Consider the following 25,625-nt stretch of genomic DNA (forward strand, 5'->3'; position numbering starts at 1 on the left):
AGCCAGCCAGCTGTAAAAAGGCAACCAAATTGGGATTTGTGAGAAAGCCAAAGAGAGACGCAAACTGTGAGACGGTAGTCGGTTGAAAGAAGATCATAAAAAATAATTAAGAAGTTGGTACTTGACTCGATCATGCTCTTCTAAGCGATGCTCTTTCGATGGAATGGGGAGATATATGAAGATATTCAATGAGAATGAGAAAACAGGTCAGGCTATATATAAGTAAGACTGAGTCTTGACCAAGTCAGTTCCGTATTTTGGGGATAGCGTATCCCATATTCGTGTTGGCCTTACCTTCTTTGCCCTCTTTTTGTGTCCATTACTTTGACCACGGTTATTTAATCAATGGGGACTCAGTTGCGTGCTCTCCAAAGAAAAGGGAAGATACTCAAACGTGCGCTCAACCTCAGCGTCCAGAAACATATTGACTCGACTCTGGTACATTGATCTTGTGCCCATTACAAAATAGTGAAGAAAACCCGTTAAGATGCAAAGATAGCGAATGAAATCAATGACCCAAAACATTTTTTCTTTCTTTTTATTCTTTCGTGCGGTCTGCCCACATTCTGTTGTTGATTACGTCAAATGGGATTCTTTCATTTTGCTTGCTATCCAGTCTTCTATGGTGAGGCTAAAATCTGGGCGGCTTTCGATCGAAAACTATGTTATGCATTAGCATTTCCCAGCCAAGAGCTTCGACAAAATGTCAATGGGAAAATCGTGGTGCCAGGCCTGGATCAATGCATTGGCGTCTCCACTAGACGACATCCAAATAGCAGATGCCAATGCCAAAGCCCCAGCCGCAACCGCAGCCGCAGCCAGAGTCGATGCCAAAGGGGCCCGTGTCCATGCAATTTAGTCAAAGGCCCTAACGGCACTCGAGCCAAATGCGTTTACTTTTACGCATCCGCTATAAACTCGTATGCCGGGTGACCGTTTGCATTTGCCGGTTATTTAAGCAGAGAGCCGATAGGAACAAGGTAGAGCGGCAGAGCTGGAGAGGTGTTGGTTAGCTTGGTTAGCCTCCAAGCGAACTGCACCGAACCAACCGATCGCAGAACCAGTTGGCAGAGATACATATACTAATGCTATAAGAAGGAGCTTGCGACAAAACTGTGACTTTGACTTGGGCTGGGTCTGGGTCTGGGTCTGAGCTTGTGCTCGCTCCGACTTCCTTCAGGAGCAACGCGGGGACGGGCGGTGCGTGGTTAGAGCGATGTCTCTCCGCTCTGGGTACTGTTAATTGGACCTATACTAAGACTGCCGTCGAGTCGAGACGCGTCTGTCCCTCCCCCTTCCCCTTCCCCTTTCAGAGCACACAGTTTGGCAGTGCGTGGCGCACTTAAACAAGGTTAACTGTACTCGGAAGGCATCTCGTCTCTGTACTTGTACAAAAATTTAATTTTAACTTACGTCAACATCGCTCGAGGGCCCAGAACTGAGCCGCGCGCGCGGTCAATGCACGCATTACCAGTTGCTCTCTTCAGGCTTATCATTCAGCCATCGTTCAGCCGGAGCTCAGGTCTCCTCCGCCAGAGAAAAGACCCCATCAAATCAGCAACGTGATGCTGCCCTTAGGGCCCTTTGCCAACGTCTTTCGCTCCTTGGTCTTGGTCTGCACTCTCTATAAAGCGGTCATAACATTTGCACCACAATAATAGCTGTAATAGTACCCACAGACCAGCCCCCATAGTCAGCGGCTCGTCTTGTCTTGTCTCGTCTCGTCTCGCCTCGTCCCATCCCCTCCCATGGCACATTCATTCAAGGATAATGTTACAGTTAATGGTGCGGCCAGGCAAGTAATTTAATTTACTCGCTCCATACCCGTGCTCGTAACCGTATTGGTAACATGCCTCCAACAAACGAACAACGCGAATTATTATGACCAAAAAAATGTACTGCACCCACTCAGACACAGACATAGCCACAGACAGATCCCAGATGCAGATGCGGATGGAGATCCCTCATACCTCAGACATTGGCGTTCGTCAGTCGGCCAAAGCTAGCGATGAGAGAGTGAGAGAAATTTCAACTTTGCTGCAACTACTGCATGTACTGCCCATGTGATTTCCACTCAAATTAGATCAGAGATCGAAGCACTGTTTAATTCCCGAATGAAAATAGATCAACGCCTATTAACAATAAGTTTGTTTGAACGACTGCATAAAATTCTTTATTATATCAAGTTTCATGAAGAGTACATATTATGCGCAAAATAAATAATATGTTCATTTAAAAGTTCCTAGGTATGTTTATGTTCGAAGGCATATTTACGTAGTATTTGGGAATCCACTCCCGGTACTATCCTTGTTCTTGGCCATGGCTCATCTCTAACGAATCTCAGCAGTACTTTTCATCAGTTACATTCACCACCTCCACTATCCTTTGCCCCAAGCCGCATTTGATGATTGGCCATCGTGCTTACCTGGCTAATACCCATTATGCCATAAAGCGTTACCAAAACGCCATTAGCACGTCAGAAGGCACGCCTCTGGGCGTTGGAAAGGGGATGGGACGGACTGAAGGGAAAATAAACGAATGAAGGTGGTAAGCATCTACAATCGACTGATCAAATAAATCGCCACGATAGACATATTGATAACGATGGATAATGATAATGGTAGTGGCTGAGATGATAATAATGGGTACTGGAATGGAATGGTGATGCCACTGATGAAATTGTTGGATTCGATTTTGGCTAATTGCAGAAGTCCACCTGAAATGACCACATAGGCCTAATTGGTCCCCTCGGAAGCGCCGCCAAGAAATTTACAAACATTTCACGCTGTGCCCGTCATGGATGTTGTAATTGATGCTGCCGCTTCCAGGGTCCAGCAACATGTGAGCCATGTCAGGAGATGTCAACCCGCCAGCGATGGCGATGAGGACGACGACGACGACGATGGCCACGACCACGACCACGACTATGACTATGACGACGAAGACGGCCAAGACCACTACTATGACTATGACGACGAAGACGGCAAATCTAACAACTTTGATTGACTTGTGATTTGAAGGCGCGTCTAATTGAAGCGAGGCGGCTGCAAAAGAGAGAAGCTGATTCTGTGGCTGAGCCCTGCCACTGGAATTCAGTGATAACACTGAAAGAAAAGGTATTATCATTTGAGCCATTGAAAGGCACTTGTGGAAAAGCTTTGGAATTGTCCTTTAATTCTTACTCGTAATTGGCTGAGAGTGAAAGCTGCAAATACATATGTACTTACACACGTTAAATATATGTATACGTATAAGTATATGTAGCTTTTCTTGAAGTACATTAAGTTGTGCTGACAGTTCTGGCAAAATGTTCGTGAGAAATGTCATTAATACGAACAATGTGACCGCCTGGAGATGTGAATGTTGCCATCCTTTCCTATTCCAGTCTCGCACCCCCTGCTATTCCCTCACGCTTCTGCACTGCATTGTTGCACTTAATTAATGTGAGGAAGAGGCTGAAGAGGCTTTTTACTGCACCTCCCAGTGTTTTGCTGTACACACCCTCGGCATGCATTTGTGGTACTCCCAAGATCTGGATCTGAACATGGCCATGGACCTAGACCAAGACCTTTTGCCATATATGGGGGTCAAGTCATCAGAGGCGTCGTTGTGTCTTGCAATGGGAATTGCTCTATACTCGTGGAGTACTTAGAAGCAGGCGATAATGGTCGAGCGTTTATCTACGATTACATTTCGAAACAGCGACGATGAGCATCCAGCCGCCCATTGCCGTGCACCCAATCGCAATCGGAGAGGCGTTAACAAATTATTTGAAACATGCAGCGCAGCGTTGGCATCCAATAATACCCCATTCACCCGCTCTGCCACTGCTCCATCTCCATCTCCATCTGTGCCAGGCGTTAATAGGCATTGCAATGCCAATAATTTGCAATTATACTTAATTGTAATTGTAATTGTAATCGTTATTGTTGATGATGCTGAGGCTGTTCCTGTGTTGTAATTGAGAGTGCGGCAAGATGTTCTTTTTTTTATTTTCTTTTATTGAGATTGGGTTTCTCAGCATGGGAGTGTGTCTGTGTGTGTGTGTGTGTGTGTGTGTGTGTGTGGTTGTGCTCGTGGCCATTGCTATATGTACTATGTACAACATTTTCGTGTTTACTTAACCGATCGTTTTACTTGGTTAGACAATTGTTTATTAAGTCTATTACTTACTGGAGTAGAGATACGGACAGAGGCATATCATTTTTATAGATTCGAACATTCGAATCTTACGAGCGAGCGAGAGAGAGAATCAGAGAGGGTGCGGGATAGTCACAATCAATTAGTGTCTTCATTCTGGCTATAATAATGATCCGATCTGATCCAGATTGTGCATTCTGATAGATATGGTAATTCTCTGCAGAACTAAGTTTTTTTATTTCTTCTATCTTTAAAATTGTGAGTGTAACAGATTTTCGGGCTTTGTGGTGGCGGAAAGAGGCTGGCAGAAATGTATAAATACATTTTCAACTCTAGCTTTTTTAGCCTCTAAGCTTTAGCCGATCATCAAGAAGGACGGACAGATGAACGGACGGACAGATAGACATGGCTATATCGACTTGGCTCTTCACGCTGATCAAGAATATATTCTGTGCGATGCGCACATCACTCTTACTTTAAAAGAAAAGTATGCGATTCTTAAGACTTAGTAAATTTATCATATTTAGGTTTACCTCGATCAATCAAATCGCTGTTAAAATTATTGTGCAAAACATAACCAATGTAGATGGTTTATATCTCCTAGGTAGGTCTACACATTGCAGTTATTTTTCACTTTTCCTCTTTAGGCCACCTGGACTATATCAAAATTCCTGGGTACAAGATTATAAATTTAATTACACATATAAAGTCGTAGGGCTTAGCAGTTATGACAAACAATTCTACACTATTCGAAATGATCTATTAGTATCAAATCACTTATTGCTGCTCCTTGGGAGCCGTAGCTTAATATTACGAAAAAATACTCAGTTCCAGTGTTCTCGATACTTGTCGATACTCTATACTACTACGATACTTAGTAGAGGATACCGGGATGGACGGCTCCGCTTCGTTGGAAGTAAACATTCGGATTGGTACTTAACGTCGGCTCCAGCGTCGTATAGAGATTCGCTTCGTCGGGTCGTATGAACATGCCTATATGATTGTAATAAATTAATCAAATTAATATTTAAAATTAATGTGAACTCTAGGAAGTGCTGCGATAGGAGTGATAGATGACATGCATATTATTTGAATGCGAAGAGGCTTACAAAAATAGTATACAAAGATATTGTAGCAAGTGGGACATAATACGAGTATATGTGATATATTACCTGGCGCATAGCGCAACGTTTTGGCCAATTGCGCCGCTTGTGTCATGGAGGTTAGGGAGTTGCCCAACTGTTTGAGGGTCAACGGCGTGAGCGTGGGCGGTGCAGCTTGCTGTGGTGGCGGTGGTTGTGGTGGCAGTGGTGGTGGTGGTGCGGGTGGATAATAACAGAACGGGTGCGGGCTCAAATGTGCTGGAAAATAGTGATACATACGTGTATAGCTCGGCGGTGCGGCGGTGACCAAGGCAACCCGATCTGGTGGTGTGGTTGTGGTATGTTGATCAGAGGTGGTTGGTGTGTGGGTGTTGCATGTGTGATTGAAAGTCCCCAGAGTCCAGAGTACCAGAGTGACCAGTGACCAGTGACCAGAGACCAGAGCCGAATGTAAAGTTTACCAAACCAATAGCGAAACCAGTCGTGACCCACACGCACATAGATACAGCCACAGAGATATGGATTTTATGTATGGGATAAACATATGTACATACAATAATTATTGGATTGCGGCAGACAGTAAATGTAAATTGAATTAAATTTCAAAAAGGCACAAATACCGGAAGAGTCAATCCCAAAAAAAAGCAGTTCCAAATGATTAAAGAGTAAAATAATAATTATGAATAAAAAAGATTGAAATAACAACAACATGAATAGATTATGTCATGACGTTTGCAATGGTGTGGTGTGCGCGTGTATATGTGTGCGTACCGTGAACGTGTCGAGAATATATTTAAATGATTATATTGACAAGGTTTCGAGACGAGTCGATGCAGATGGGGAATGATGGGGAGGGAGACGGTGTCGAAAAGGTACGATAGGGAGGAGTCGGAGGTTTTATGTTTTTTATATCGTTGCAATGATGATTTGTGTTGTGTTTGTTTTCGGGATTGTTGTTGGCGATTTTCGGTTGATTTACCGTCGATTTTATGATGATACGAGTGAATATGGATATGGATGAAATGACAAGTAAAAAAGTAAATAAACAAATAAATAAAATTAATAAAGAGTGTATATGTATGTATGTTTCTTTTAACATTTTAAATCCTAAGCAAACTTGCACATGTATAGGTGTAGATAAATCAGTGAAGATGTCACAACTTCTGCCAGGGCCAGCCATAATTGGCCTGACCCACAGCCCGGGTACAAATGTCCCCAATTCATGGAAATTACCCTGCCATATTTCACACTTTTGCCGGCCAATTTATGGCGATCTTAATGATGTCCAACAATCGCTTCTTCCATCTCCCATCTCCCTAGTTCCATGTCACATGTCCGTGGGTTACCTTTGGCCCCAGCACAGCAACACCCTCAAGCCATAGAGAAAGTCTCGCTCCGAACTGTATTTAACTCGGGCTATACCCATTGAGTGCGTTCCCATTTATGAGTTTTTGGTACAAATCTGAACGTTGTTCATTGGGATCTTAACAGGTTTGTCTTTGATTTGTAAAAGCTTTTCCAGTTCATTTAGTTTTTTTAGGGCTGTGTGCTGTGACCTTCATTATCTCATTATCTTTAAGGGGCTAATGCATGTTTTGGTATTGCAAAACACATAGGGGTGTAGGCTGGGAAATGATTGAACTATTTTGTAATGCATCCATATGGATGTGTAGACGATTAGAGTGAACTATCTTTAAATCATCCTTTTATTCACAGTGTCAGTAGCTTTGTCTGAGACCATTTTATGATGTATAAATGTATTTCTGTAGACAACTTTTCGAGCCCGAGTTTGTCTTAAGATAACCCAACCCTAATTGTTGTGATATTTATAACTTTTTCACATAGGTTTTTTTAGAGTTCTATGGCCACAAGCATGAACTGGGCTTATCATTAGCTGAGCTCTTTATTCATATTCATATTCGTATAAGGCTAGAGTCTGGAGAGCAAGCAGCTGGCAAAGCCTAACAAATGTAAGCCAATCAACCAACTGCTCTCTGACCGGCAGCTGCGGCTGCTGTGAATTGTGATTATTATTATTATCATTATGATTATTATTATTATATCAAATGTGTATTGTAATACATTTCAACAGCTTTGTGAGCCAACTGAATCTAAAGTGAAACTGTGTTAATGGCCAACGGAAAGAATGGGGAAATGAGCCATAAACAAGGCTGGAGAATCGGGTGAGAAGAGCCACAACCTAGGTCTAAGGCTTATGCTGTTGCTTTGAACTCTTGACAGTGTTAAATGCAGCAGTTACACACACATGCCCGACCCCCCTCCGTGGCATAGCCCCTCTACCACTACCCTCGTTTCGTGTGGCACTCTCCTGGTCGCGGTCTTGGTCTCTCTTTGCGGTCTTGCTTTTTCTAATTAACTTAGAACAAATACTGCAATTAAGCTCGCTTGTTTTTCCTCTCCTGCCTCCACGGCTGCTACCTCGAATGTGGAATTATGTGTCAGAAAATGAAAATGCATGTGTCGGCCTCTACATCTGTATCTGTATCTGTATCTGGATCTGTGTCTGTATCTGCATCTGTGGACTCTATCTGTGTGCACGCTTTGGAGTTTTGCGCAAAAAATAAACTAGTTTCCAGACAACAGCCGCCGTCAGCTGAAGCGGCAAATTTGGCTTAATTCCATTTTGCTGGGGAAAAGTTTCTTTCTTTTTTTCTGAGCCTAGGACCCTCAGGTTCTAATTTTCGCAGTCTTTCGGCTCATTCGTTGATTTAGCCATTATGGATTTTGCTCGCTTGCCTTAAATACCCTTCACACTAAAACTCAAACCCCTCACTGCACTGCACTCGGATACTCCTCTGTCGGCCAACGAAATAAACGAAACGAAAGACGTTAATTAAGTGCAAATATGTATGACCAGACCCAGGACCAGGTCCAGGTCCGGGCTCTGCTGCTCTATGGCATCCGTGTGCGTGTTCCGCTTTGTCGCTGTGGTAGTGTCAGTATGTCAGTGTGTGAGTGTAAGTGTGTGGGCGGACAGGGATCGGACAATACCATAGTTTCCTAGGGATGACAGAAGACGTGACTGTGAAATTTAATTGTAATGCTTAATGGGAAATTGAGGGATGGGTACGTAATAAAGAAGGAATCTACTGGGAAAATATTTGTGACGAATGCTTGGAATAAAGTTGTGCGTGCTGCATATTAGAAATCTTTTAATTGGGCCTGAAATGTTTTCGCTTTTAGAATTTTGTTTGCCGAACATAATTTGTTCTTGCAATTTATTCCTATTTAAAGTGAGACAGTTTATTCGCTCTTCATTTCCTCATTCTCATCCTCATCCGCCCTTCGGATTCCTCACTTTTTCCGTTTTTACTTTTCCCCACTTGCATTTAATTATTTCCCCTTTCTGGCTTTCTCTCGTACATTCGAGCATTCGTTCTTTCGTACTTATAGTTCTTTCTTGCAACTGGAAATGTTTATTAAAATTGCCCATCTCTAACGAAAAGCCAGTGTCTGAGACGCCGACTCTCTGAGCCACGTTTTGCATTTTGCAGTTTGTCGGCTTTCCCTTCCTTCTCCTTCTCCTCGCCCTCACCCTCGCCCCGTTCAAGCTTAGTCTGAGGCCCAGTATCTTCTATCTTGTGGCTGGCAACAACTTAAAGTTAAACCAACTGCCGCACGTTGACTGATTGCTACGTGCAGATTGTCATTGTTCGCCTTTGTTGCTGCTGCTGCTGCTTTTGCTGTTGCTGTTGTTCTTAGCACAGCAAAGTATCTTTTTGTAGCTGTTGCTTGTTGGTACATACTTTGCAGACTTGAGTAATTTCTTTGGCGAGCGTCGGGAGTCGCTTTTTTCCTTATTGGCTCCGTCATAGACTCTTTCTCTCTTTCTCTCTCTCTCTCTGACTCTCAGACTCTGCCCCCAACGAGTAGTTGCTGCAACAGAAGCAGCAGCTTTAAAGCCACTGCTGCTCTTGTCTGGGGTCTTTGAGAGTGAGTTGCCAGATGTTGTGATATCACGAAGCAGCATTATAACTAATTGGCCACGTTCGTTCTATGCCAACTCCATCTCCCTCCCCCTGGCTCAGAGTTCATTGTCATGCGCGCGGTGGCCGAGCGCTTTTTCCCTCCCATCTAGAGGCGGAAGAAAAGCATTTTTCACATGCCCACAACCGCTGGCAATTTGCATATTTCTCTTAAGGGCGTATGACCTTCAAATTGCTAGAAATCAATTTATATTCAAAGCTTCTTATTCAGGGTATAATGTGCTAAGACAAAGCCCCGTCTGTCGAACATGTCGAGTTTTCAGCGTTACCAATGTTTTGCATCAGAGATAGCAGTGCTGTACCCTGTACCAGTCTAGCTCATAGCCTAGACCTTTAAATCAATCACTAGCTTAGATCCGAACCGAATTGGTCCCTTCGCCAGTTGCCATTATTCAAACTTTGGATCCCTTTGCATCCAACGAGCCATTCTGGAAGATACCGTAAGAGTAGCCACAGCCAGTCATCACCCGTGGAAGAGATGCACTCTTGGTCAATGTGGCGTAATAATTTGAGCGTACGAGTATGTGCAGTTGGCGAACTGCTCCCTCACAACTCGACTCTCCCGGCCTGGTCGGGCTGGTCTGACTTGCTCCGAGCTGGGAAGTGTGCGGAGAGCTGGGTGGTGGTGGTAGGCTTTTCCGCTTTCGGTTTCATTGCCGCAATTCGGAACTGGTTATCGATTACGTTGCTGTTCGCTGGATGCTGGATGCTAGGTGCTGCCTGCTGCTGCCACTTCTAGGCAAAACTTAAACATCATCGCTTCTACGTACAGTATCCAGTATCCAGAATCCAACTCTGTGGCCTGGCTCCGGCTGCGGCTGTTATTGCAAACCGCTATAATTTTGTGGTAATATACAGTGACGCTCGTTTCAAGCACGTGCTGGCAGCGTTTACCCAGCTCATATATTAGGCACCATGCACAGACGCGGACACAGAGACTCTCCATACTCAAAGACACGTACTTCACAGATTTGTACATTACGCCATCTTCATCATCATCACCATCATCATCCTCATCATCATCTATATAATCATCATTGTTGTCAAGTTTTTTGCTCTATTCTGCCCTGCTCTGTTCCTTTGGTTTTCTTGGTTTTTCAATTTCAAGTTCGTTGCCTCAGTCTTTGGTCTTGGCTTGAAGTGGTCTTAGAACAATTGAGGCTAATCGAATCTTTTTTTGTGTCATATTTTCGACAGTTGATGCTGGTCGAATCGTTTCAATAGTCTCAAATAACCCCAAGGCACTCCACGGTTGGTCTTTGAACAAAGGAAACCTAAGCAGCAATCTTACGGTGGAAATTATTATTGGTTTTTGTTTTTAAATTGAAAATTTGAACTGGTCATTGACAGCATTTCCATTTTATTGTAACTTCAACCAGTGTATTGCCATTACATTATATTCAAACTTTTAATGTTCACACAATTCAATAATACCTACTATTTACAGTGAAAACCTATAGAGTTATAGAAGCATTTTACTTTCCATCTACGTTTGCAAATATTTACAAGTTCTTTGAATAAACAAAGACCAATAAAAGTCGTGGTAGTCATTTGTTCATTTCTCATATTCCTAATGGGCTCTCCTTGGGACTGTCATGGGTTGGCCAACGCCAACTCAGGCTGGTTAATGACAATGAGACAAGCTTCGGGTAAGATCCATCAATAACCCAATCAAACTTCTATCTCATGTTAAGCCTCCGTGTTAGAATCTCAAGTTTGTGTTTGGCAATAAGAAAAGGCAAAAAAATGGAAAAGACACAATATGTGAAATAAAATAAGAAAAACAATCTCTGAACGGGGAAGAGTTAAATGAATTGCGGCCTCCCTGGGCGTCTTTTTATTGACAAATCCCGATCGATCGATAAACATGCAAGACAAATACTAGACAAAAACTTCCGAGTACGGATCTACCGGCCTTAACCATCCAAGGTCTGATGGTGTTTGGTCCGCTCCCCTCTCGGTTACAAGGGTATGAATGATTGATTTTATGGATGTGGTTGCCTGGCATAAAGTCACTCAATAAAATTACAAAAAAATGCGTCGTCGACAGAGAACAAAGGCCGCAAGGCAGATGCTCAGATTGATGGGCCCGTCTTACTGACCAACTGGCCAATTGGGGCTCGTCCACAAGTCGAAGACGGAACACCCTAGCGGAGGCATCTCGCCATAAAAAGGTAAATCAGAGGCGGCTCTCCTTCGCAGCGGAACTCTCGCCCGAATATCAGAGCATCACAGTTTCTATAATGATAACATCATGATCATTCGGCAAAGGAAGTATCTACATAGTGCAGGGCAGAGGCATGTTCGTATCTATTTTTGTGGCTTGGCCTGTCATCGCGCGGCATGTTGTCGACAGCTGCCGTTGCCCGTTGCCCGTTGCCACTGCCACTGGCAGAGCTGTTACAACAATGCGACTTCAATTAAAGCCAGTCCCGCAACCTTGAACCCTCGTATCATTTCGAGCGGTTTGCGCACGTTCAATCAACGGGCGGCTCATATCGGGCCGCATCGCGACAAGGCCCCACGACATCCTTTTAGCCAGAGTTGAAGCAAACCAGACCTGTGCGGCCTCGAGCTAGGTCCTCTAGAGAACTTGAGCTGGTGCTGAAGCTGAAGCTGTTTCTGTTGCTGTCAATCTGCGTTCATCGTCTCCTCGTCTTCGACTGGGAAGTCGAGGCTGCGGTGGCAATCATCGTGAATGCTGTTGGCCTCTGACTCCGACTGCTCCCCTACCGCTCCTTAGACCACTGTCTTGGCCTGACCAGGCCCTGGCCCATTCCTTGGCGTCAACGCCGTTAGCTGTCGTTTAGTTTATTGTTGCAAATTGCTCAGTGAATTATGTGCCGAACAGCTAACGACCACACACACCCCCAGTGGGGAAAAGATTCAGATACATATGCATGTACAGATACATACAAGCACATCTAAAGGCCTGGCAGGAAATTCGATATTAAGAATTTATTAGACATATTTTTAAAGACTCTACGGTTTCGGCTTACGAGTCTCATTTTTTGAACATTTACTTCAGAGTTATTTGAGTTGTATTCTGTGCCTTTATGCTAGGGTTTCAGAAACAATTTCGGAGCTTCAAAAGAGGCAATTTGATTCAGTGGAAAATATGTCAGTGGACGATTTAATTACCCAACAGTGTCCCCCACATATACTTCTGGGGCGCATGCATCCTTCAATCAAACGAGTAAACGGGATCCAGAAATCCGATAGTAGATCAATTCCACCAACAAATCAAGTTCGTTGCCCAAGTCATTCGCTCTTCAATCAGCAGAGGCAAAGGCAAAGGCAAAGGCTTGGGAAACACACAAAAAGAAAAGGAACAACTTTTGATTTTTCTCTTGCCTCATTGCCTTATGTAAATTTCTACCGCAACCAGCCCACATGCAGCTCCAGTTTTTTCTTTCTTTGCCCTTAACCAAGCCGGCACCCTTGCCGTCTCTCGTCCGGGCATTTGGATCACTTCACTCAACTGGGACTTGGCCTGGGTCTGGCACCCTGCTCGACTGAATTCAAAGAGTCAACCCACACACATGTTTGAGGATCGGATCGGATCTGATCGGATCGGGTTTGGCTATGGGCTGGTGCTGTTGCTGTTGCTAGCGTTGGGACCTGGGGCCTGGGGTCTGGGGTCTGGGGTCCGGGTCTGGAGTATGAGTACGATAATAGCAGCGATTGCTGGCAGCTCAGCTCAGGTCTTGGCTGATGTTTGCTCCGTTTGCTTGTTAAGCTCTGTGCCAACTTTGATTTTCTGTACTTTGTGTGTCTCCAGACATTTGTCTTTCGGTCTTAAGGTTTCTGCCTGTGCCTGTTGTTTCTTTTTCTCTTTCTGTTGCTGCTACCCCCCCTCTCAAATGCACTTTCAATTGCAGACAGTTTGACGTGCGAGTATATACATATGTATATACATAAGTACGTCAGTATGTACGGGTATGCAGCGAGTGCCAGGGCACTATACCTCTCATTTATCTATAAATGTATACGTACCTACCTATATTTTGTCTGTCTGTGGCTGTCGTAGTTGCTGGCTTTCTTTATGAGCCGATAGCTAAGACGAAAACGAAGACAGCCGCCCAGCTCCGAATCGGAATAGGGAATTGGCAGAGGAATCAGAGGCCCTGACCGAACTGTGCCTGAGGCTGAGGCTGCCCACAGGCACTTTGTCCTGACGGCGAATCGCATCGGCTGTGGGCCGTGTCTCCAACTTCAGCTTCAGCTCCAGCTACAGCTGCATTTCAGACCAGCTCTGGCTCTGTCCCTGTCTCTGTTAGTTTTCATGCGTGGCTCACATACAAAGACACGAAGTCGTCGTCGTCATCAAGTAGCTGCCATGTAAAACGCTTCCTACTTGGGCCCAGCGGCGCATTGATATATTTTGGTAAACTATTGAAAGTTTAATACAATAACCTATGCAAAAAGCCGTACTGGATTGCTAAGGGAACTGGCTGGGATAAGTGCAAATTAATTTTATCTGGAAAATAGTTTTGTTCGAGTCCCCTATTGGGCTAGAATTGATCAATAATTACAGTAAAACGGTACAGTACGAGCGGTGGCCAACACTTTTCAGTGGAGCATTTCTGCTCGAGTGTTCCACTTGAGTTGGCTGAAGTTTTCCTGGCCCCATTTCCATTTAAAATGTTTTTGCTGACTGTAATCGTACATTTTTGATGTATTTGCTTTAATTAAATTACGTAAAGTGTTACATGGCTGAAGCAGGCACGGCACCCATAGATGGCTACCCCACATTCCACATCAACCCTATTTCCACTTGCCGCATGTACAATATGTGGCAAACCTCAACTTTTGCTTTTATTAGAAAGCTGAACATTTGAAAGCCTTTAAGGGCTTCTTTTTATTGTTAAGAAAATATACAAAAACTAATATTAATCGTAACAAAACAAAAAAAATGCCTCAAAAAATTGGCACAATCCAATAGATCGTAAATAGACATTGGTATTGTTTGGCTTTGCTTCTTTTTACTTGCTCTTTGACAATCTGCCAAGCATTTGTTTTTGGGGACAGGTGGCCCCCATTTCCATGACACTTAACACCGCCCAATGGTGCAGATGTGAAATCAGGAATCGTAAATTTCATTGCTGCTGATGGCTTTATTTGCATCATCAGCTACACAGCGGCAGAAAAAGAAATTTAATCAAAAGACTTTGCCAACGAACTTCGTCAGTTCGTTCTCACAACGAAACCGAAAGCAGCAGAAAGAGTCAGACGGAGAGACACGTAGAGATGGAGACAGACAGATCTCTGCATCGGAGCTCTTTCTGCACTTCAGTTACACGGCGGCGGCGCAGTGTCGGGAAAATGAATATGCCAAACAATTACACGGCCTGACAAAACAATTTTAAGCCCAGTTGATGCCGACGCACAGTGGCTCGGAATCGCTCCGAAAGTGCACCACAAAAAAATAGAATTAATTAATTATTTAATTATAATAATTAAAGTTGCAGACAATATTAATGCACTTCGTTTAGGAACCATGAAATATGTGTAATATCTAAAGAGAACGCAGTGCATATTCTGTACTTTCCATTGCTCCCTCTCCATTTGATGTTCATGCATACGAGTAGATCCGCTGCCGGAACCACGGCCGGGAACCACTGTGCCATCGCCATAGCTACCGTCTGGTGGAGCTCTTGCTGAGCTGACTTGACTTTGAAAGTTAAGACTTTTGCTTTTCTTTCTTCTTGAATGTGTTTTCTGTTTTTGCTTTTGGAAAGAGCGAACGTATGGATAAACATAAAAGTTCAAGAGGTTGCCAGTGCCAGTCCCAGTCCCAGTCCCACCCCTATGAGCGCGTGCACATGAGGCAAGAAAAGAAAGTTATTACAAAACTAACAGGAACTGACAGCTGCCGCATGGGGCATAGCCAATCATCGCAGGGAAGTGACGGGAAGAGGGTTGATGCGATAAAATCCGATCTAGGTGGGGTCCATTAATGTTTGAATAGTTTGATAGTCAAAAAAAAGAGGCCCTTTGCAGAAGTTGTGACAAGTCCATAGACTATGGATATGGGAGTGGATGTGTATGGATATGGAGTATGGAGGCAGACTTACCTCCACCATTGTTGGCGCTGGAACAGTGCTTGGAGCTTAGGCCCTGGCCCGTGTTGGTGGCAGAGTTGGGAATCCCACAGCCGCTCATCACGCCGTACTTAATGGGCTTGAAGTGGAAGAAGGAGGGCGAGTAACCGGACCCGGCGCGACTCAGAGAGCTGAACTGCTCCTCCCGATCCTCGACGTAGAGCCCCTCTTTGCCCATGGCAGCCAGCTGCCTGCCCTTGGGCATGAACATCACCAGGAAGACGGTGGCCGAGGTGGCTACTAGTCCGAAGGCTATGCACGCGTCTTTGTGCCGCTCCGCCACGGCCAGGCCGCACAGCATCCAGCCCAGCCAGATTGGAATAGCGCCGCCAATGGCCAGGCCAATGTAAGTGGCCTCGCGGTAGTTGTCCCGGATTCCGCGCGACTTAATGGCCAGCACGGCGATAAACACAATGAGGAATACTATGTAGATGAGCGAGAAAAGCAGCTCCGAAAACTGCGTCTTGCACAGCGGGATCAGCACCGTGCTGACCGCTGCAATCCTGGTGTAGATCTCCGGCGTCCCGTCCAGCGTAGTGTACGACGTCGGGTAGAACAGCGCCGAGTAGTTCGTCTGCGAGGCCACCGTGGTGGAGAGGAATCCACTGCCCATCACTGGCACACTAGTCGTGTACACTTCTGGCGGTTGGGTTAGCAGCCACTGACCTCCAATCGCTACCTGGATGAGAAGTGCGAAGAGCAGCAGCAGCCCCTGGTACGGTGCCGGCAGGTAAACGCCTCCGTTCAGGCTGATCAGAAAGACACACTTCACCAGGAGGGCGGCAAACACTAGGGCGTAGGCAACACCCACCCCAAAGCGGATCGCCCCGCAGCTGAGGAGCGTGGGCTGGGCGGTGATGATGGCGCCCAGGCTGGCGCAGGCGAACAGTCCTAGGAGCAGCATCTGGCCCAGGAAGAGATGACGTCGCGATGGCGACGTCCGCCAGGCCTTGAAAAGCACGAAGATTTCGAAGGCAGCCATCATGAGCATGGTGAGAGTGGCCAGCACCAGCACCGGCACCACCCACGGCTCCTTTCGGAGTCCGGTGAAGGGCAGGTGCGTAGACACTATGCTTGGAGGAGTACCGTGTCCATGTCCGTGGCCGTAGCCGCTACTGTTCCCCTGGCTGACGCGCGGAGTGCTGGCGGATCGGGCTCTGGCTCCCAGACTCCTCGTAGGCGTGGAAGTGGTGGAGCTGCTTGTGCTGCTGGCCGTCAGAGTGGGCACCACGAAGAATTCCGTGGACATTTCCAGGCGGGCGGCATTCGAGACGTTCGAGACGCTACCGGGAAAGTTGAGATCCAATTGCTTTGCTGACCTTTGTGAGGGAGGAGTGGCTGTGGATGTGGATGTGGTGCTAGTGGTTGTGCTGCTAGTGGTGCTTGGAGCACTCGTGGTGGTACTCGTGGTGGTGGAGGTGGAGTTGCGGCTTATCGGCTTGAGCACCTGGTAGACATTGCGGTCGCTCTCCTGGCTGGTCACAAGGCGCACTCGCCGCCAGATGTTGTTCCCGTTGACACTGAGGCTGCGAGACGCAGGCGTGGTGCCGATTAACTGCAGAACCAGCAAAACCAGCAAAAGCAGCAGCAACAGGCGGCGTCTGCTGGCCATTGAATCGTCTTGGCCGTAACCCGCAACACGTAACCCGCAACACGTAACCCGTAAACCGCTTCAGATGCTGATCATCTCACTCTCGGTCGCGACCGTTTCGTTTTGTTTCGTTTCTTTTCTTTCGCTGAATTCTTCTTTTCCGCGCTACTTCGTTCGAATCTTTCGCTCCTCGCGCTCACACGTCCGCTCGTTTCGGCGTTTCGAAGTTTTTTGAAAACAGCAAGCAGCTCGCTCTGCAAGTCGGACTTTGGGGTAGCTTTGTCTTGTCGTTTGAGACATGTTTGAGGCGAACTACCATACACCAAAGACGATGTTCGAGTTGCAGTTCGAACAGGTAGAGCAGCAGCGGTAAAAGAGCTTCTTAGAACTAGCGTCTAGACTCTAGAGTGTAGACCATAGCGGCAAGTATCTTGAGTTGTTCTTAGATTAAGCTAAACGTATCACATGATTTCATTGAAATCTAACGTGGATAAGAAAAAGATAAGGATTTATTGTAAAGCATTCACTTCCCCAAATTCCCATATGGTCTTTTATATTACTCCACTGTCAAGTAACACAAACACTCAATCGCTCTCTCAAAAATCGAAAAACACTTTCATTTTGATTTGGATCGGGTCGAATGGCTTGTTGCTGGTTCTGCTCGATTTCGCTCTGGCAAGAAAGTGTTATTAGCTATGCCATTATTGCGGTCTGGTTTTGTGGCAGAGCACCCTCAGCCTCAGCCCCACTCGCCAGAGCCACATCCATTCTTTTGAAAATGGCACAACAAAGGAGCAAAACAGCAAGTCCACCCACAAAAGGCAATTGTAAATCAAACGCCCGCTAATGATATATCGATATACTATGTGTTGAGCCACTGGGAATGGCAATATTCGCACCAATACCAATAAGAATTGGGGAACGGCACCGGGAGCACTCCACTCTGGTTCTACTCGTATTACTACAGTTAGAATTAAGTCTCTTAGTTATATATGTTTATGCAGATACGGACAGACGATTATTGTATTTATTTATCGCCAAGATTAAGTTTTTCCACTTCATTACAAATATTATTTATTATAAATAGCTGGAACATCTCCTATGAATACATTCCTAGATAGAATATCAATTCCAAAAACAGACCCATATAACATCATTTAATATTTTTGATTGGTTTGAATAAGATCCATATGTATTCATGTATATATTTTAGTCTTAATTCCCATAATAGCCATAATCAAAGCTAGTGCAAAAGGGATTGGGAGAGATATCCATGTCCATGTTAGAAGCCATGTTAGCCTCACAATTCCGGGTATTTAGACGGAACAAATGTTACTATAAACGTACTAGAAACGTACTATATGTAGTACGGTAGTAGCTAGTGGAGATCACACATTCCTCTCCGGCATTATATTCTTACGTACATATGTACATATGCATGTACATATGTATAATTGAAATATGTACATACATACATATGTATGTGTTATAAACGACATGTAGTCAAATTTGTGATTCGCTATAAACAGCAATAACTCAGGCTCGTTTCTGATCTTGAGTGATTCTACCTGTTTCTGGAAGACTTGTTCACATTTAGATCTAATCAGAGGCAGGGAAAGACATTCGTGCGGAGAACATAAGATGATTCGAGAAATGAGTAACGGGAAACGGCCTGCAGGGGACTTATAAATATGATTTCTGAGAGTATACTCGTAAGCGTATTGTATGTTTATTTCTATACAGCATTTCTCAATTAGAATTTGTCTGCGTGTAGTGCCTAATCCTTGTTTAGATAATCCAAGGCTGTAGTTGTCGTCTCTTTACTGTCTCTCTAATTAAACCTGCCACATGGCTCTGGTGGTTGGCCTTGCAAATATTGTCTTACCAAAGTTTTCTTTAGTACCAGATATTTATGTAATCCTCGCAACTTAAAACAATCTCAAGTAAGAGGAATTCTCTGTACTTATGAAGGATTAGGCTTTGCCTTTCTCCGGATCGCTGGATTGAATTTCATGACAAACCCGAGACACATTGCGTTAATAACCCCTGACTGGGCACAAGATCAAGTCGAGTTTCTGTTTGTGGCTCGTGCGCGCTGGCCAAAAGTCAATTGGTGAGCAACCCAGCGAAAAATAAAAGTACAAACATATACATATGTACATGCATATGTACATTTGTATATTCTGTGTAGTAAACGTAATTTCCACAGATGAAAAATATAGATACATATGTACATAGGTATTTACATATGTACATATGCATGCGTTTAAGCTATTTTTTCATTAGAAAAGGAGCTATAATATATTGAAAAGACACTATAGAAATGCGTTGATACGACTTTAATATTCATACATATAAATGTGTCCTCTTGATTTAGATAAATTCCAATAGAAGGCAAGTTTTTGTTATATTTTTTATATTTTGTTTGTATCTGTACAAACTTTTTTCCTTGGCCTTACCGATCTCATTACCTGCCTTTTGTTTTAACTTTCTTTATGGTTAAAAAATATTTAAATTTGTTCTCCTGCCACTTTGAGGGGCCTAGAATATTTTCACGAATTCACAGGGGAGACACGAGAACTGGCCGAGAATTGACCTCTAGCTTAGATTGGCTAATATTACATTGGCCGCATCGCATCGGCGCCAAAGACCCTAATCCTCCACGAACTTGATTGATTTCGAACGATTTGAATGTCTGGACTAGAATACGAGCCCGGACCTGGACCTGGACCTGGACCTGTACCTGTACCTGAACAAGAATCCATAGAAGTGCCGACGGTTGCCCTGAGCGGGACGGAGCATGGCCACAAATGTGTCAGAGTCCGACTCGGTCCGTAGCCACATTTCATGAGCGCCTTAATTTATTTGCTACAAGACGGGCCGGCGCCGTCTGGGTCAAGTGTCAGCCCGTGGAGCATCATCACTCGCAATGGAAATGGCTTGGGAGTGCTCCTCAAGGCGCCTTCAATTATTAATTTTCGGTGAATTCCAACTCTGTGTGTGTATTTAAAACGCGCGTAAATCTTCGCGGATGCATTTCCAAATTTAAATTGAAACCAGTCTCACAAGTGCATTGAACTTGCCACCAACGGAATGTACCGAATATCTAGAGACAAAAGCCTTTGGCGATCGTTTTTATTGATCAATATGTAGTGCGGCGAGGTATTCCCCTCTCTTGCATCTCGAATCGGGTTCATTGTCGTCCCAAAAATGAGCGAATTCTGATTTATAAGCACTGCTTGGCCAGCCTCAGACCCAGACCCAGTTCCAGTCTTAGTCTCTCGCCCCTGAACACTCTCTCGCGACGGGGCTACGCTTTAATCACGTGCGTGCAGTGTGCACATGATGATGCACCCCAATCCGTATCCCACATGCATGCTCTGTCCGCCCCAACACAACTCGCAGCCAGAGCCCGACACAGCCCTACCCCGCTGATGCTGATGCTGTTGCCGATGCCAATGATGGGATGCCGTCCCATTCTGTCTGCTGCTGCTGCAAGCAGAGAAGAACTGCAGAGAACTGTTACTGACGCTGTGTTGTTGCTGCACATGCTGCCAGGCCAAATACCCAGTGAACACTGCCCAACAGCAATAGCGAGTTACAATTTACAGTGCTGGACACACGTTTAATACATGCGTATGTATATACATATGGAGAGTAGGAATCAAAGATGGATACAAAATATTAAATTAATTAAAATTATAAATATGCAAATGCACACCTCCAATTGAGTGACTCCTCTGCATAGCTTATGTGCGTTGGGTGGGCTCTGTAGCGCTGTGGTCCATAGGCGTAACTTGGCTGAGTTTAAGAGTGATCTAGAAGGCTGCCCTCTGCTGTGCTTTGGTTCATGTGTTTCAGTCCATTATGCAGAATGCATATAAATGTAAGTGCAAGTATCAGGGTGTGTGAACGCGCATGCGTGAAGCGTCCGTTTTAATCGTTGCCTGGCCATCGAATATTTCTTGTGCCACGACGCTGACGCTAACAACGGTGGAGGCGGTGGCGGCGAGAGTCGGCTCGTAAATCCGGCGTATAAGAGGCACATTGCTCGCTCCTCTGGTCAGAGAGCCGTCCATTGTTGTCGGTGCTGCGGGTTGGAGTTTGGGTTAAGGCTATGCCTCGTCTAAAAGGAAGAAGCATCGAGGAGAGGACGGGAGAGGCTTAAAGACCTTTAAGATGCTAGCCAACTCTGGTCTAAGAGTTGGCATTGGTCTATAGTCGTAGTCGCCGTCGTCTTCAGCCTGACCAAAGGCTGATTTACCATGATCCGCATGAGTTTTATGTGCAGAAAGATAAAATTTTTAAGATATTGACACCTTGTTAGGCGTTTGAAAGACAGCCACGACCAGCCACGAGTGCCAGAGGGCCAAGGGGCCGCAACAAGAAAAAAAAACTTTCCGTTGCAGCAATCTCCGTTTGTGCAGGGAGATTACCTTCCCTCCCTGTCACTGATACTGGTACTCCACTTTGCGTGGCTAATTGTTCCAAAAATTAAATGCAGTTGCCGTCGTCAACTGCATAAACTTTAGTCGCATTATCAAGCCCAAGTAAAAGGCAAGACCAATTCACTCCAGCTCCAGCTCCAGCTCCAGCTGCAGTTCCAGCGCCCACCATATTTCCGTGTGGGTGTCATAGGCAGCCTCAGTAAAATTTATGGAATAATACATATCTTTATGGCTTCATTAGCGAAAAGCCGCTCAGTGCCTTTACATCAACCGATTCTCCTCGTCCTCCTCCTTCAGCAGTTCATTCGACACGCTGTATGCAGCAGCGTCAAAAGGATCGACATCGACGTAGTCGTCAAGCGTCATCGTCTTCATCATCATCATCATTATCATCATCATAGTCATGATCATCATCATCATCATCAGCATTGTGCTCGCTGTTGTCTATGTATCTGTCACTACAGAGTCTCGTGCATCATTCTGGAGGCCCCAAAGCACTCGAGACATTGTATGCACACTTCAAAGAGATTCAGTTCGGTTCGGCTCGGCTCCAAAAACATATCGGGTAAGTCATCTTTCTGAAGAAGGAGGTACATACATACGTAGTCTAGTCCGAAATGCTCTATATCATTCAGTTATGGAATGTGGACATAGTAATTCCATTCGGTGACGTTTCCGATCATATGGGTTGCGTATGGATGTGGTTTGCTTGAATGCGAAAACTGTACCAAGATTACATTGGGATCAATAATGAAAGAGTATCATTGGGTACAATTAAGCTTTTGCAAAAAACATTTCCTGTACAATCCTATAGAGCATTCCCCATTCGGTCACCGTTTTTGGGAGAATCTCTTAGGTTTTGTTCTTAGCTTCACAGATTGATTGAGCCTTTTATTAAAGCGCACGTACAGCATATTAAATAAATTGTTAGTTACGTTCCGGAACGGAACGGAACGAAAGGGATCGAAACCGTACAGAACGCGCTGTCCCAGCCGTGCCAGACATGCAAGTTGCAGGCCCTGTGGTGTCGTATGGCTCAACGCCCCCGAAGGTGTTCTATAGGAACATCTCAAGAGCATCAAGAGAAGGAAAGAGTCGGGAACTCCTTTTTATTCGATTTTCTTACAACGTCATTTTCTGAGCCCAGCCCGTGTCTGTCTGTCGTTGTGCTTTATGGTCCAGCCACGTATCAATTATGTGCCAAAGTGCTAATGGTTGTTAACGGCTCTGGCCAGCCATTGTGGGTGTTGCCTCCACGAACATTCCTAAGGGTTCATATTTTAAAAGGGCTGCCATCTAGACTCGTATCTCATGTGGGGAAATTGAACCCGCTCGTAGCTCAATAAATGAGTTTCTTTTTCTCTAGTTGCCTGCAGCATGCGTCATCATGCTCAACGTTTTTCCTTTAGGAAAAAGTGAAAACCAGCATAATTGCTTCGCCACCCAGCCACTGCACATCGCGTGCCAGACTCTCGGCCGAGCAATTCAATTATGACACAAGTCTATCGCATGCCAAGCCGAATAAAAAGCGGCATAAAATATCCAAAAATCAACAAAGCGAAGCGTGATTGTGCCCAGCATTGTTTCTGTTTCGATTATGGGCATGCAGAAAAAGCCAAGTCCTTGTCCGAAACATATTTTACTGGGCAACCCAAGGACCAGTCACTTCAGCACAGTTATATAACCTCAGATACTGACTGATCATAAACGATTACGATCACTGCGATGCGCAACCATCACAGTAACCAGAATCAAATCAGCAAACTCCTCTAGTTGGGGTCTTTGGGGTCGGGTCCGTTATGCCCATCTGCATCCAATTAGGCGAAGCGATGCGATGCAAGGCGAAGACTTTCTTTGGGCCATTTCTAGTCCTCGCAGCGGCTGCAGTTGGACCCTCGCTGAGCCCAATTCCAATGGCCTTTTTTGGGGCCAATCGGCTAGTAACTTATACGCTTGTCGTTCACAGTGCATGATTAATGACCAACAAGGGCCGCAGACCAAAGGAGGAGGATGCCAGAGCTGGGCTTAGACCCGGCCACAGTCCAGCTCCCACTACAGCACCTCTAGTCGTCAATTGGCACAGTCTGGATGGGAAGAAGAAGCTGCTGGAGAATCGAAAATCCAGAATCGAGAACAGAAGGAGGCAGCCGATATTCGAGTCGATCCAGCACTGAGCTACCTGAGTGGCCCGAGACTGGCTTCAGCGAAAGATTAGCTCCGATCGAAGGGGTTCACTTCGGTATAGTCTGAGTACAGTAGATACCTTGAACAAAGTGCGAAACATGATTAAAACAGTTTTCTGGCTTGAATGATTCAGTACACAACATCAAAAATCTAATATATTTATTATTCTACTCGCAGATTTAAATCAACCTACAACTCGGGTAAATATTTGTGGGAGACCAGACCAGGCCAGGCCAGAGACTCAATTACCAGATTGTAGAGTACAAAAACGAGTAAATCGCTGCAATATATGTAAGTTTCACACCTGAATGTAATCGAATTTTTATCATTTTACCTCCGCATTGTGTTGTTGCCAGGCGAGCACATAAAGAGCCCGGGCCGGGAGCACAGAGCCGGGAGAGCTCAGCCGCGGCCAGCAAATTGAAATTTATTGCCTCTGAGCCACTGGAAACGCTGTCTGCCCTGCCACCACACAGCCTGCCACAGGCCACCAGCCTGCCACCACTAACCGAACAAGCTTTGAGGCCAACACTCCAAAAGCCAGACCATGGAAGGCCAGGGCAGGGCAATACACAAAAATGTTGCGGCGGCTTTTTTTTGGCCACGCCAACTGGTCGCGTATGTGGGTCGCATTTATTAGATGCAGGCTCCCTCAAGTTGGCCAGGCTTATTGTTAGGTACAAAAAGTGACGTTACCCCATTAACAGAGTTACAGCCGGCGGAGGATGATCGAGCATCAGGCATCAGGCATCGGGAATTGGGAATCGCGGATAGGGAATCGGGCAAGGAAAATCGGCGAATCGAGAATCGAGGATCGCGCGTCAACAATCGAGCATAGGCTTGATTGTCAGTCAGTCTCGAGCTCGGACCCAGTCACTGGCCGTCAAGATGCTCAAATACTCAAAAGACGAGGCCAATTGCCGGATTTAGAGTCAGATCCGAAGCCAGAGCCAACGCCCGCACGACTTACACTTGGACTTGGACTTGGTCTGTGACTGGATTTTGGACTTGGCTTTGCTCTTTGACTAGGAGCTTTTTCGACTTGCCACCGCCACCGCCATCGAAGATTTATGGCTTAGATAAGCGCGAAAAGTTACAGATGCTTATGCAGCGGCAGCCACTGCAAGGCGCGTCTCGGGTTCGCGTTCCTCATTCTGGCCATGGACGTGGCTGGATCCAGAACTTAGTGTATCCAATTAATACATTCCTTAATTATTCAGGAAATTTTTTGATGTCCCAACCAAGCTCAAACACCAAATAAACATTTCCAAATAGTCATAAAAATCGAGCTGAAGCTGAAGCTAAAAATAATTATTTAACAAGTGTGATATATGTATGTATTTATACAAAATGCTCAATGAACTAGAATTTTTTAAGTCAGCTTAATTAGATTCCAGAGAATAAGTTAAAGATACCATAATTATTTACTATTCAGAAACAACTCCTGGGGCAGCCCTCGCAGGCAGCGCCTGCAGCACGTTGTTGTCGTCGTCTCGTTAGCGTGGCGCGATTGCTTACTGCGATTGGAAATTGGCAACCGGCAGCTGGCAACAGCCAATAGCCAACAGAGGCAACAGCAGCAGCCACCGTAGCCATAGCCATGGCCAGAGACAGAGCCAGAGCCAGAGCCAAAGACAACTTCTCTTTTGGTCTAGTCCTTAGGGCCGATCGATAAGGATCATCGTCAGGCTCTCTGGCTTCTCATAGTACTTGCCTCTCCCTGCTCTGGGGCTAAATTAGTGGATGCCGCTTTTAATTCCTATCAGCCTTATCGCAGCGTCCGCATCTTAAATGAGGTCAATTATCAGCCAAAAGTGCAAGTTGTTGGCCAGTCTCAGTCTCAGTCGTAGTCCCTGTCCCAGTACCAGTACCAACAGTCTATGAGTGGGATTGGCTTGGTTTTGGCTCGTCTTCTGTCGTCTTCTCTTCTGTGCTCTGCTTTACAGTGCTACGCTGTCTATCTGCCTCATAAAATAGAGTTTCACTTTCCATTGCCACAGCGCGGCGAGAGTAATAGAAACTGCACATTAAACGCAACACGTGCCACG

General features: G+C 45.3%; 1 protein-coding gene across 3 annotated transcripts; it reads right to left on the reverse strand.

The window, feature by feature from the left end:
- Positions 1–4,633: 4,633 nt before the first annotated feature.
- LOC117894345 lies at positions 4,634–17,171 on the reverse strand. Of its 3 annotated transcripts, none has more exons than XM_034801333.1 (3): positions 15,328–17,168; positions 5,313–5,501; positions 4,639–5,133 (listed from the first exon to the last, which is right to left on the reverse strand). In XM_034801333.1, the coding sequence occupies exons 1-3, from the start codon at positions 16,964–16,966 to the stop codon at positions 5,015–5,017; spliced, it is 1,947 nt and encodes a 648-aa protein (XP_034657224.1). In that variant the 5' UTR covers positions 16,967–17,168; the 3' UTR covers positions 4,639–5,014. The 3 variants fall into 3 exon arrangements, with proteins under 3 accessions (XP_034657225.1, XP_034657224.1, XP_034657223.1); XM_034801332.1 differs by having other exon boundaries at positions 4,640–5,133; positions 5,313–5,564; XM_034801334.1 differs by lacking the exon at positions 5,313–5,501 and having other exon boundaries at positions 4,634–5,133; positions 15,328–17,171.
- Between the last annotated feature and the right edge of the window lie 8,454 nt (positions 17,172–25,625).

This window comes from Drosophila subobscura, chromosome J (genome assembly GCF_008121235.1).
Source record: "Drosophila subobscura isolate 14011-0131.10 chromosome J, UCBerk_Dsub_1.0, whole genome shotgun sequence".
Taxonomy (NCBI): domain Eukaryota; kingdom Metazoa; phylum Arthropoda; class Insecta; order Diptera; family Drosophilidae; genus Drosophila; species Drosophila subobscura.

Bases quoted from the DNA above. Each gene is read 5' to 3' on its own strand.
- LOC117894345 (XM_034801332.1), bottom strand. From the start codon at position 16,966: ATGGCCAGCAGACGCCGCCTGTTGCTGCTGCTTTTGCTGGTTTTGCTG. The intron at 5,565-15,327 runs GTAAGTCTGCCT...CCACACCACCAG, and splicing joins CAGCGCCAACAATGGTGGAG to ATCGGGTTGCCTTGGTCACC. The intron at 5,134-5,312 runs GTAATATATCAC...ACAATCATATAG, and splicing joins AACGTTGCGCTATGCGCCAG to GCATGTTCATACGACCCGAC.